Below are 13,274 nucleotides of genomic sequence, written 5' to 3' on the forward strand. Positions count from 1 at the left end.
TTTCAAATAAATGACATTATTATACAAGCGTGACTTGCTAGATATTACTGTAATAAAAAAACAAGAACATTTTTCTGTGCAGATGTTATCCTCCTTATGGTGTTATATGCTGCTAAATGTCAGTGTGCATCCTTGCTGATGTGTTATAAATTAGTATGTTTTTATTTAAAATAAAAAAGTCTTTTAAAGTAGGCCTGCTACAGTGATGAACATTTTCATATTAAATATGACTAACCAATCGCAGTAGTAGAGTCTTCATTTATCAGGAGTTTGAGAATTTTACATTAGGATGCATTATTCGCTCTGTTTGCAGTTTCATCTGTCATCCATCAGGCTGTGATGGCACCGAGTCTCACATCGATGCGATGTTCTGCAGTTATTTAAAAGCCTTTAGCTTTCACATTTCATATACATTTCAATTTGTGATCACTCGCATTAACTTCAGTAATATAGGCAAATTCTCAGGAGCTTTATGCCAAATTCAATGAGTTTAAGTTGCATGTTTCTCCAGGTAGTTCAACAAGAGAGGGTTATCTTAAATTTAAATACGTATGTATGTTTCATCCTACAGCGATCGTTGCCTTGCTGTAGGATGAAACAGTGTCCAATACGTTTGGAGGCATTTGCTTTAATTTGAGCAGATAGGATGCTTCTCTGCACTTTTCATTGTAATGCTGCTATCAGCATTTACATCATCACTGAAGTGAGCCAGTACCTGTGGCAGCCATACATGCCCAGACCATAACACCCCCACAGATGGGGAGGGGTGTGCTTTGGATCTCGGGCATCCTTTTGGACTCCACACTTTGCTCTTGCCATCACTCTGATACAAGTGAATCATTGTCTTGTCTGTCCAAAAGACTGTTTTCCAAAAATCTGCAGGCTCTTTCAGTCACTTCTTAGGAAACTGTAACCTAGCCATCCTGTTTTTGCAGCTAACCAGTGTTTTGCATTTTGTAGTGTAGCCTGTGTAGTTCTGTGTGTGAAGTCTTCTGGGGCAGTAGTCACTATAGAAAGTGCTGTAATTTCTATAGGGTGAAACCAAAATGTATGAAAATACCCAAAAATAAAAGCTCAGCATGTGCACTTTAACCACATATGAATATGTGGATTACAGATATAAAATAGATTACAGACCCAAGTAAAAAAAAAAAATATATATATATATCTTTGTCCCAAACAAATGGAGCATTCATCTTAAGTTCTACCATCAAGATGCATACTTCAAGACCTGCAAGGATGTATTAAATAGAAACTTTGAGGTGTACAAACAAAAAAAAAAAGCGGAGAGAACAGGCCATTCAGCCAAACTAGGCTCGTTATGTACACTTTTCAGAAAATAGGTATGAGAAAGTGCCTAAAAAGGTATAAACATTTGTGTGGTATCATACAGGTACATAAAATTGTACCCTTACCCAGCAATGCATTGCTTGGTACTGTTGGTACGTTTTCAAAGCCAAATAGAACATTATTGTACTTTCAGGGTCCATGTGGCAGCCGTGTCTTTATTTATAAGAGTGTAGATACATAGAGAGTGTCTATGAAGAGTATCCAGTCATTTGATTTGAATAATTGTCTATGGATTTTAATTCATATAAGCTCATACTTTTACACAGCTATCAGTGTGTGCAGAACATGTTTCAAAGATGATGAATCAGCTGAGCTTGTGTATGCCTGCATACACAGTAATACAAAATTCTGCTTATGAAATTGCACAACACTCAAATTTGTACCAAAAAAAAAAAAAATCTTAAAAAGAAACAAAAAAATTAAGTCAACATTTTGGGTCACAGCTCTGGAGAGGCATGGTGCGCTGGCGTGACCAATCACATTTACAGCACAGAGTCACATGCTGGGTCCTGTGATTCGCTAGGATACATTCATTCGCCCAACATCCCGATGCAACAATAAAAGGCCTGTCAGCAATACATAATTCACACAATACGGTCATTCATTCTGGTTAGGCTTTCTATATTAATAAACGACTGATACTCAAAGGCACACCAATAGGGCACCATGTTAGCATCAGCTATTGAGCAGCCATTTTGCATTAAATGCATCAGTGTAGGTTTTTTGTTGTTGTTGTAATTTTAGGCATGGCAAACAACTCTCAACCAGGAACAAAAACAGTTTGTGCTTTCAGGGAATTCAGTCTTGTCTACATCCTGTACCCTGTGCCAAAAAAAAAATAGAGAACTGTACAACAACAGCTTCTATTAAATGTCATGGTGGCAGAAGACAACATGACAGACCATGGGATGATACAACTGCAGTCTTGCTTTCACTCTCACAGAACATGCCTGCAATGAAACGGTTCCCAGGTGTACTTCCTCTTTCTGCCAGTAAATCACAGGTCTCCTCCGTTTTTAATGTAGAGCTCAACTTGTGGCTCTTAGCCTAATTCCCCCAGTTGTGCATTCCAAGTTTCAGACTCATAAACTCCTTTACTGTCACCTCAGTGCAAAAAAAAAGTTATTGCATCACACTTTTTCTGTCATTTTCTTTCCACTGACTGGAAAATAAAAGTGGCCTATTAGTCTCAGAACTGGCCGGCCCACATATTCAAACTGGGCCACGTGTAGCCGGCGGGCCGAGAGCTGAGAGCCACCCACCTCCTGAGCGTCAGATGTGGGTTTCAACGAAATTTCTCCAGCGTGGGATTTTCTGAGAAAGGAGGAAACAGAAAAACATCCCAGCTAATGATGGTTCTTTCACGAGACTGCCAAGCAGGTCCCAGCAGAGGAGCATTGTTCTCATCTGGTTCTTCATTTCCCGGAGTTCAGCGCAATCAGTCTGGATCCATGAAACTTTGAACTGCCTCGTCTCGAGATACCTGCAGTCATAGAATCAAAAAGGCACAATGCATTCTTATTCGTATACTCTTCCAAGCCAACAGTCCAACACATGCTAATATTTCTCCACACCCAAGAGCTTTGCATGATATTACCTCACTGGCATTTGCCACAAAACCATTGTTTAGGTAGGATCTTAGATCACATGTGTAAAGACAGATATCTAAAGAGGAAGTGACTGAGCAAAGTTTTATCTTTTCAGTGCTTACATTGTAGCAGTCACCTATCCTACAGTGTCTGCTAGTTTCCTTCAGTGCATGTTTTAGTTTTTGCTTAGTACGATTATTTCTTAGTATCTCACTAAATTAGAGATTCCTTTGACTCAGCACTTCGTTATAGGGCTTAGTGGATCAGCTGTTGTTGTTTGAGTCTTTAAGACGAGCAGGTAATTGGTCATTGAGAGCAGCTGTGGTGTATTTTCTCTTGTTCAATGAGGGTGTGACAACACCAGACCTGGGTCAAACACATATTTGTTTTGGATTCAAATACTTTTCTGTCAGGTGCATGGGGGGTTAGGACCCAAACGCAGAGTGGGGGAAAAAACTCAAAACTCCAAACGGTAATAAACAAAGACTTAAGAAACAGAACAAACAAATCTGGAACAAAAGGGAACAAAAGGCCTTGCAAAGTAAATTTTCAAAACTCAGGAAACAAAGAAAATCCAAAAATCCAGAAGCACGTAAAAACGGAACGTGGGCAAGAACACAGGAAGCTACTCTCAGAAGGAAACACGCGGGGCAGAAACACAATCAGAGGCACAAACAAACAAGGATCCAGCACCAGGGAGAAGGGAACTTAAATAGACACGACACTGACGAGACACAGGAGGGCACAATGAACAATCAGGCCACAGAGAGGGAAGGGAAAAGAGACAACCCAAAAACAATAATAGAATAATTGAAAACAATTAAACAGGTTAAAAGGACAGAACTAAAAACTGAAGTGCCGCCACCTGGCGGCCCAAAAAGGGAAACACAGACAAACCACGAAACATGACACTTTTCAATGCTTTACTGATCTTGTCTGATCTCTCAAAAAGTGCAAACCCCACCTTCTGGTCATATTGGCAGGCTCAATTACACCAGGCAAGATCAATAGAGCACAGAAAAGTATTTGAATCCAAAACAATTGTGTATTTGACCCAGGTCTGGACAACACCCTTCCTGTTGGCATTAAAAGAGGCAGAAAATGGCATAGCCAGTTTGAATTACTCATTACCCTCAATTATTATGCACCTAATGTATGCAGTTTTATTTTAGCTGTCTACTCCACTGGTCTTTTAGGACTTCCTAGTTGGTGTTTTCATTGCTTTAGTTGTCAGACTGATAAAGGATCAGTCGAAAGAGATTTGGGGCCCAGCTCTTTTCATGCCAGATCACCTGTGCTAGGGTGACTAGCAGACCTATCCTTGGCTTATCTTTGCAAGTCTAGATTAGTTGCCTAAATTAATGTCTAGTCCCTGCATGGTTTATTATTCGTTGTGTACTTTATTGAGGTTAAGTTCTGAACCATCTTCCTATCCACACTGTTACTTTTATTTGCTGTTCACTAGAAAAGATCATAAAGCGAGAAAACTCTATTTAGTTTTCTCTGGAACTGAAGAGGCTCTTGTTGTATACTGAAGAGGCTTTTTGTCCATTACGTATGCTGAAGAGGCATTTAATGCATCATTGTATTCTAAAGTTATACATCCTTTTTTATGTTGTGGTTAGAACTAGTATTCGCACTCCTTCCTGATCAACTGGGGTTTAAGCAATGCGTGAAGAAACTGTCAACTGATAACAGTGGAAGAGCACACAACAGCCACAGGCATTGGTCAATTTCTGCTTTCAAATCAAAATGGCCGATTCACATTCAAATGGAGAATCTGTAGTAATGTTTGGGGCATTGCTTCACTGCAGATTCAGTCAGAAGTGATAAAGTTTATAAACTCCTAATAAAATCACCAAATCAAGGTTTCTGATGTTTATCTTGTGACTTTTCAAATAAACACAGCCTTAGTGACACTCTCGATGATTTGAAATCTGCCATTGTTCCTGTCCTGTGTATTTAATGCATGTCTGTTTTAATGCAGTATATATGCTTCCAAGATGCTTCCGGATGCTTGGGATAAGAGAATCAAGCCAAAGAAGAACCCAGCTTTCCTAAAGGAATACTAAAGCTGGGCAAAGCCCCCCCCCCCCCCCCCCCCAGGTGTATTTACCGGAACCTGGGCCTTGATCATCTGGGTGAAGCGGTCCTGCAGGTACTGGTTCCCGAAACCCATGATGCGGCTGACGGCCTGGTTGGAGAGGCCAGCCACCTTGGCGGTGAAGTCCAGGGTGAAGGCGAACTTGACCAGCTCGGGGGCGGCGGTGTCTGCGGGCAGCTCGCTGGGCACCTCCTCCTCCATGTAGCGGTCGGCCAGCTGGCGGAAAGCCCCGTACGACAGGCTCTGGAAGAAGGAGCTCGCTCCAGCGCTCTCCTTAATCTGGGGAGGGAAATGAGGGGTAGGCATGACTAGGACTGCCGACGTTCGTTTTCCTGGCTTTTTATTTAGTGAAGGAATTACTCTGGGACCCATGGTAGCCATGTAGCTAGCTGAGATAGGTACGTTATAATGCTATTCAACCAGCAATATGTACAGGGATATAATGGGAAAATGATTTTCACTGCAGCCAAATTTCTACAAAGAATAGTTTGTATAACAAAATATAAACAGCCACTTTTCTGTAGTACTAAAAAAAATAATAAATCCTTATATATCTCTGTGAGTCAACTAAATAAATGCAGACTGAAGTCTTTTTTTCAGTGTTTATGTATTTACAGAGAAACAGAGAAACAAGTGGGTTTTCTCCCCATTATTTAATCTAAACACCCCCAGTATTCCAGGTTAACAGCAGGAGGATAGGCATTGGGTCATTTTCACTGAAGGATTTACTGAATAACTGAATAACACCCCGTTCGATGCCACTGGCTGGAAGTCCATTTGGAAATCTTTGCTGGAATCTGGGATGTTATGGGAGGGTTCCTTATAACACCCCACACTGACCAGCTGGCCAGGCACGGGCGGCCTGGCCTAAACAAGGTGACTTGCTTGGTTAAAATGCCGCTGTTGAGGTAAAGGATGTTCCCACTGGTTGCCACTGGCCTAGAGAGTATCCAGCACTGAGTGAAGGATCCATGCCACGATTCACTATGCCATACATTTGCAGCTCACTGTGTAATAAAATATCCCTGGTATCTAAGTGGAATTTACTTTGACCGTTTTAATTTGTACCCCTTATTCTACTGGCTGAAGGACATGCTCTACTGTACATACGTTTGAGAGCCTCAACTTTTCCAGTCCTATTTCCATACATTTGGCTACATACAGTGACAGCTTACCCTCACATTGAAGTCATCCCCCTGTTGCTTTAACAAACTGATGATCTTCTCGATGGTTTCCTCATCTGAAGATAATGCTGAAAACAGATTCAGTCGAAAGAGTTCATAATCTCAAAAATTCTGTCGTGAAATTCTGTGGACAATGTCAAAGACAAATTTCGGCTTTAAGTCAAGATTGTTTGTGTTCAAAAACTAGAGGTGGGGCGTAATATTAATTGTATGGCTGATATAATATTGTTTGAAAACCTTGGTAACCATGATAACAGAATTCAATATACAGAACCGTATTCTGACAAACAAAAACTGAGACCATTCTAAAGTTATACAGCTTGATGGCAATTAAAGGCAAATGTGAAGATGGTGGATTTGCACGTGGAGTGTGTGATATGTACTGCTCATCTTTGAGAGAAACTGAGAGAAAATCTGTCAAGCCTGCAATCTTCACAGCCATTATGATTGTTGTGTTATTACATTACATTACATTACAGGCATTTAGCGGACGCTCTTATCCAGAGCGACTTACACAACTTTTTACACAGCATTTTACATTGTATCCATTTATACAGCTGGATATATACTGAAGCAATGCAGGTTAAGTACCTTGCTCAAGGGTACAACGGCAGTGTCCTTACCCGGGAATCGAACCTGCAACCTTTCGGTTACAAGCCCAGTTACTACTTATTGCATCCAAATACGTCTGTACAGCAAGTAATGACTTTTTCTCTTAACAAATACATTTCAAGCTAATCTCATTTCAAGCGTACAATCAGATATACAGACTCATTTCTGCTATAGAGATCTACTGAGAGAGAACAGACCTGAGGGTCATAAGATTTTCTAATCTTAATAAAAGTTACATAAAATCTTCCTACAGATATTCCTTAATCATACATCCAAGACATACAACTTGAACGAATAATTCAATTAAATGTCACAGAGCAAAAAGATCAAACAGTATAAACAAAAAAGACCTGAACACCAGACCTGAGCAAACACCTGACCTGAACCCCCGAATATAAATCTGCGGTGTTCTTGTTGAAACACTGGAGCCCAGCTATTAAAATAGTGATAAGAATGGGGTTCAACAGCCCGACCAATCGCATGTGAAAGAAACCTTTCTTCTGTGACCCCCGTGAGGATTCTTTTCATTAGACTCTGATGCCGTAGCAGAGGAGGTGACACGCAGTACCTTCAGCGGCCCCCGTGCTGGCCCTCATCCGAGCTACAGTGAAGCACGGCTGGACCTCCTCAGACGGGCTGTCTTTCACCTCCTTCACGATGCGCTCCAGCTCCTGCGACACGTTCTCGTAGTACGCACTGGTGGGCTCCACGGAAACCACTGCTAAAGCAACAAAAGAACTGAGACAAGAACCGTGACAAGAACCTCAGACAAGAACCGAGACAAGAACCCAGACAGGAACCTTAGACAAGAACCTTAGACGATCAGCATCAAGGTAGCCATTTTGTTCAGCATTGTTGCTTTCATTTATGTATTATACTGAAGTAAGTTCTATCCACCTGTAACCACATTTCTCTCTTTGCAACAATTACACAAGTGGTAACATACATGATGAGGATATAATGCCATATATTAAGAAATATACAGTGATATACTGAATAATACATTTGAATACATGGAGGCACACCAAATATACAGTAAACTATATGGCCAAAAGTATGTGGACACCTGACCTACAACATATCATCCAAAGTTATGGGCATTAATATGGAGTTGATCTACTCTTTGCTGCTGTAGCAACCTCCATTCTTCTGGGAAGACTTTATACTAGATTTTGGAGCACTGCTGCAGGGATTTGCCTCCATTCAGCCAGAAGAGCATTAGTGAGGTCAGGCAGTGATGTTAGATGTAAGGCGTGCCTTGCATCTTGTACTGTATGTACGTATGCACTTATGGTCCGTTGTTTTGGATAAAAGCATCTGCCAAATAAATGTAAAGTAATGCAATGCACACTAGTCCGTTGTATGTTCCCTGTACTCACCTTCTGCTTGTTCTGTCCCAGGTAGAATTCGGAAAGAGGGTGCCCTTTGGGTCTGGGCGCTTTCTGGGCTGTGGTGGGACAGCGTAAGAACGGAGCACCTCTTTCCCAAGGAGGTCGGGCCCCGCTGGGAGTGCTGCTCCACTCCGCCCTGAAAATGAAGAGGGAGGGAGACGGGCCGGGTGGGGCCGTCCGGGGCCCCACAGGCCCCCGTCCTCTCACTGCGGGGCTCCCGGGCCTTCCTGGAGAACAGGTCCAGGAAGCCCTTCAGCGCCGACGAGCCCTTCTCCTTCCTGTCGTTCCTCCGCAAGCTGCCCCCAGCCAGCGAGGGCTTGGGGGGGCGTCCCGTGGGCGGGGCCTCGGCGGGGGAGGGAACCCGCCCCGTGCCGCCCAGTCTCCGCCTCCACAGGTGGGCGGAGCCATCGCTGGAGGACCTGACGGTGCCGGGTCTCAGCCTCTTGGCCACGGCCGTCCACTTCGAGGCCTTGGGCCGCCTGGGGGGGGACCCGTCGTTCAGGCTCAGGCTCCGCCTCACGTACGCCTCCAGGAGGCGACTGGTGTCCCTGCGGCCCAAACACAGCAGCGCACGGCCTCCTGGGTCTGGCTGCTCCGGAGGCTCAGCCATCATCATCATCCTCGACTCCCTGCAAAGGCATCGCGCTGAGAAGGGGGAGCAGTACTCACGGGAACCCCAAGATTTAAAAGAGTGGAAGCCCACGGCCTCCTAAAATAAGAAGCTGTTTTAGATGCCCATAATGTTTAAAACCATTCCTGTAAATAACGGAGAATTATCAATGAAACATGTTACTGACCTCAAACATCATATGTCAACACAATCACATGATTTTTGTTCTCACAATTTTTGTTCTCAATATTGGTAAAAATATTGGTAAAAAGATTATTTTAAAATTGTCAGTAATCTGCAGGAATTGTAATGTTGTCTAAAAGGTATTTTAAATAAAGTTTGACGCAGATCGGAAGGCAAGTGATTGTTATGAATTGAGAGCACTAGAGGCAAACTGCACTAGGGGTCCACAGACTACTCCCCTCAAACCCCCCAACAATGGGAGGGATTGCACCTGCCTAAATGAAATGGTTAACACATGACACCTTTATTACGCACATTACTTTGTACTCTCATTAAAGCGCTTGTCTGAGAGATATCAGTTCATATAAAGATACTGCACGGGTGACAGGGAAAGGTCAACCACCTGACAGGAGCATTAAGCAGACAGTAGGTTACAGTAAAAAAAAAAAGTTCAACCTGTCTCAACACATATCAACTATTTGCAACAATAAAACTAACCATATGTACAATTATGTAGTACTAATTCCATGTTTTAATCAAAATCATCTAGTTCCAACGTTGACACAAGGACAAAGTTCTTCAGTTGCAAACGACGGAACTGAAAAACTCCAACGTGATCTTTTAATTGCCAAAAAATTACTACCCTTGAGGAAAGGGCATTCGAACAGCGATTCTCACAACCCCGTAAAATTATTGAAACATTAATCAGTAATTAATATGGCTGTATAAGTCAATTACACGGAACGTGTTGTAAATTACTGAAATGAACTCACTGTCCGTCGTTAATGAAGCATCGTGCACCCTGTATCATGTCAAATTAACGTATGCTATGATCTTTCTTCCGCACCGTATCTTTCAAGTTTGCTTTTGAAAATGAAAATGAAATCTCAAGTAGCAGAATGCGACGCTGCAGTTCCTCAAAAAGGTTCAAAAGGAGCCATTTACTATTTGCAAAAAGGGAAGTTGCAGTCCTGCCGTGGCCAGCTTCAAAAAAATAAAAATAAATAAATAAAAATTCTTGCTCTCGTCACTTTGCAATTTTACGGAAATATTGGGCGGATGAAATATTACGATATGAAAATGTAACATGATTCAATTTCGGAATTTCCAGAAAACTGTTAGAACTGTTAAAGGACCATGTAGGCAGATTAAAGTTTTGTAAGAACGAAACTCACCTTGTAGTGTTGAACTATTCCATGTCCTGCTTGGTCAAGTAAAATTGTAACAATTCACACGCACTTTATAAGACAGTCGTCACCATTCCAAGGTCCAAAGGTGTGACTACACCGTACTGGCCAGGAAGGCTACACTGCTAAGGTGACAACAATTGCACCCAGGAAGTTGTCGTTCAGTTAATACAAAAGCGTGTTTTTGAAATGTGCAACATACTTATAATATAGAAACTATCCTTCTTCTTCTTCTTCATCTTTCATTACTTTTTAACCTCATACAGTACAGAAAATTGTTCCAGGTCAGAAACTAAGTTAAACGCTCAGCTATCACAAAGGTGAACCCACTGGAAGTGATCTTCGTGGTTGGGTATTGTAATTAAGACTGACAACATAGATAATCGTGGCACATTTGGCAATTGTACATATGCGAAAACCCATCCTCTCTATCACACAATTAGTCCTGTCAGCTCCATGGCTTCAGTTATTGAATATCCAGGGATGTTGATGCAGAGGGGTGCATGGAGGACATGCTGTGTAAGCAGGGTCAAAGGTAATTTAGCACCGCCCTCAGGAGTCTACGGGATCCAGCTCGTTTGCCCAGGTGTTGGAGCTCAAGGCTCCAGCATTTATTTACTCAAGGGGCTGTAGTTGTGGGAACAACAAACAGGGAGATGAGTTCATTCATCTCTCCCTCTTTCTCTGGAACGTTGAATACCACACACACGGCCATTTGTGGGGCTGTCCATCAATGACTTTGGATTGGGGGGCTGGTGGGTTTCGGGTGGGGGGCACTGCAGGAGGCATTTGACAGTTTAAGACCTCACCTCAAATTAATCATCTCACATGTCTCTGTGACCTGACTCCCCCGAACGGTCAATAAAGTCTCCTCTTCCAGGAAGGACCTAACACTCCTTATGCCTTATGGGTCACCATAAGACCTTATGCCTCTGTAGTTTAGAAACAGGTAATGCAATAGAGGCCAGAGACCCACAGTTTATCCAAGCTGACCAGTTCCAAGCAGGATCAGAGAGTAGTGCTATTACATCTTGTTTTTCCCCACTGAGCATTTTTATCTACTGAATAAGATATAATAACCAGAATCGTTTTGATGTGTGAAAGCAGTGAAAATGCAAACCAGCCTGTACATGGTTCTCCAATCTTAAAAATGTACTTAAAATATGGTAAGTGTACAGTTCACAATGTAAGCTACAATAGTAAAGCTATCTGTTTTTGCTACCTGTTGTGTTATCCTGTTGTACTTTACGCTTTGTTTCAGTGCCGATAGGAGCCAACAATTATGAATGACAAATAATGGTTGTTCATTGTTATGGTAATAATTTAATATAAATATCAGTCAACGTTCTGCCTTATACTGAGAGCAGGCTGAATATTCTGTCGTGTATGTGTATTAAATTTGAGTAGGCATTGTTATGAAGCTTTGTTCTTTGCTGGATGCGTTTGAGCCCTGTACAAAGATGTTTCCTTTGCTTGAGTGTGCTGCCCAAATCTGTTGCTTTGCTGCAAAGAAACTTTGAAATTGAAGAAAAGACCAAACTAGGATGAAAGCACTTATTGTATCATTGTTGGTGCAAGCTGTCCGTCTGCTGGTGTTTCACCAATCTGCACTGCAACCATCGACTAACGGCAGGATCATTCGCCAACCATTTCGCATTTTTATTACATGTCTTCTGTTTACCTGAACTGTCCTCTAGAGGGAAGCAGTAGGGCCGATGTGAAAATACGGGTGGACCTAAAGCTGTGCCGACTGCAGCCTGCAAGTGGGTAGCTCATGGGCACTGAATCTTTGCTGGCGCAGAACAGTTACATTTCAAGCATTGTTGGCAGTGTTGCGTTTATTACCGGACCTAAACCGAGGACACGAGGGAGGTTAGTGGCACTGCGTAGCCTATTGCTTGTGAGTACAGCTCAACAGGAGCTTGTTTCATTCATTTAGTTAACATATGCTTTCACGGCGATGTTCTGACCTAGCAGCGCAGAGTCATATAAGGTTAAAATCAGCCAAATGAATCTATTTAACCTTTCGCGAATGCGGCGTCCGTGTGAATTACACCATCATTCAAGCGCACTGCAGTGAACAAACCCGACAGCAGTCTCTTTCCGAGAAACTGCCAGAGGGAAACGAAACCGTACTCAGCTGAAACCGCAGTCGTTATCCTGTCAGACGCCGCCCAACTCACAGTGCCTCGCTGCATCCTCAGGGGTTCATACACGGGCAAAAATATGTTTTTCTCTGGATGACAGAGAGGAGGTGACTGTCTGACAGAGGCGCAGGGATGGGGACATGGGAAATAAATCATACAAATGAACCGCACATTGCGGAAACACTCCGGTCGTAAACACACCCGTCCTAATCAAACTGAGTTAAATGATTCAGAGGGGTGCAAATGACTGCAGCCATCCAACACTGGCACTCCACAATCCCCCACCTGACCTGTACAGGTAACAGACCTGGGTCACATGATCCAAATTAAGTTAATCCGTTAGACACAAGTAAAATTCCTGCACACTGCTGACAGTTTTAAAAGATGCACCTATGTTCACCAATATTCTGAACAAAATATTATTTCATATGATACTACATTTTGGTTTAGTGCAAATCATTGCAAATCCCCAGGGATCTGCAGAGCTGTATTTTACCAGCTTATATTTTAAGATGTCACTAGTAACAGGTCTGACAGGTATTCCACTGAATGTCTGCAGAATGCCCATACTGCATATGAAACTCATACTTGTTCCTGGTTATGGTTATACACTTTGTTGTACGTCGCTCTGGATAAGAGCGTCTGCCAAATGCCTATAATGTAATGTAATGTAATGAAAATACATATATGCAAATACACATTTCAAACACATTAGGGCTGTCAAAAAATATTCTAAGTTCGAAAACTATTCGAAAATCTTTCTTTTTTAAAAGTTAGAACCTAAATTTGAGCATTCGAATATTAGTTTTGGATCCCGCGTATTGTAATTACCATGCAGGCTTTAATTTCATGTGGCGAATCATGTTCATGCACGCAAAGTTCATTTCCTGTGCTAACGCTACTTCCTCTGTCAACAA

At 42.3% G+C, this 13,274-nt stretch overlaps 1 protein-coding gene across 3 annotated transcripts; it reads right to left on the minus strand.

Moving 5' to 3' along the window:
- Positions 1 to 1,485: 1,485 nt before the first annotated feature.
- On the minus strand, positions 1,486 to 10,744 carry LOC118207250. 3 transcript variants are annotated; one of them, XM_035380639.1, is made up of 6 exons: positions 10,199 to 10,744; positions 8,219 to 8,859; positions 7,408 to 7,560; positions 6,219 to 6,295; positions 5,056 to 5,322; positions 1,486 to 2,833 (listed from the first exon to the last, which is right to left on the minus strand). In XM_035380639.1, exons 2-6 carry the CDS (start codon positions 8,847 to 8,849, stop codon positions 2,789 to 2,791), a joined length of 1,173 nt encoding a protein of 390 aa, XP_035236530.1. In that variant the 5' UTR covers positions 8,850 to 8,859; positions 10,199 to 10,744; the 3' UTR covers positions 1,486 to 2,788. The 3 variants fall into 3 exon arrangements, with proteins under 3 accessions (XP_035236530.1, XP_035236528.1, XP_035236529.1); XM_035380637.1 differs by lacking the exon at positions 10,199 to 10,744 and adding an exon at positions 9,797 to 10,167; XM_035380638.1 differs by lacking the exon at positions 10,199 to 10,744 and adding an exon at positions 9,797 to 10,164 and having other exon boundaries at positions 7,408 to 7,557.
- Between the last annotated feature and the right edge of the window lie 2,530 nt (positions 10,745 to 13,274).

The sequence above is a fragment of the Anguilla anguilla genome, chromosome 11 (assembly GCF_013347855.1).
Source record: "Anguilla anguilla isolate fAngAng1 chromosome 11, fAngAng1.pri, whole genome shotgun sequence".
Lineage (NCBI taxonomy): Eukaryota > Metazoa > Chordata > Actinopteri > Anguilliformes > Anguillidae > Anguilla > Anguilla anguilla.

Bases quoted from the DNA above. Each gene is read 5' to 3' on its own strand.
- LOC118207250 (XM_035380637.1), bottom strand. From the start codon at position 9,834: ATGATACAGGGTGCACGATGCTTCATTAACGACGGACA. The intron at 8,860-9,796 runs GTGAGTTCATTT...ATGCCTTTGCAG, and splicing joins TGCTTCATTAACGACGGACA to GGAGTCGAGGATGATGATGA. The intron at 5,323-6,218 runs GTAAGCTGTCAC...TTCCCTCCCCAG, and splicing joins GGGATGACTTCAATGTGAGG to ATTAAGGAGAGCGCTGGAGC.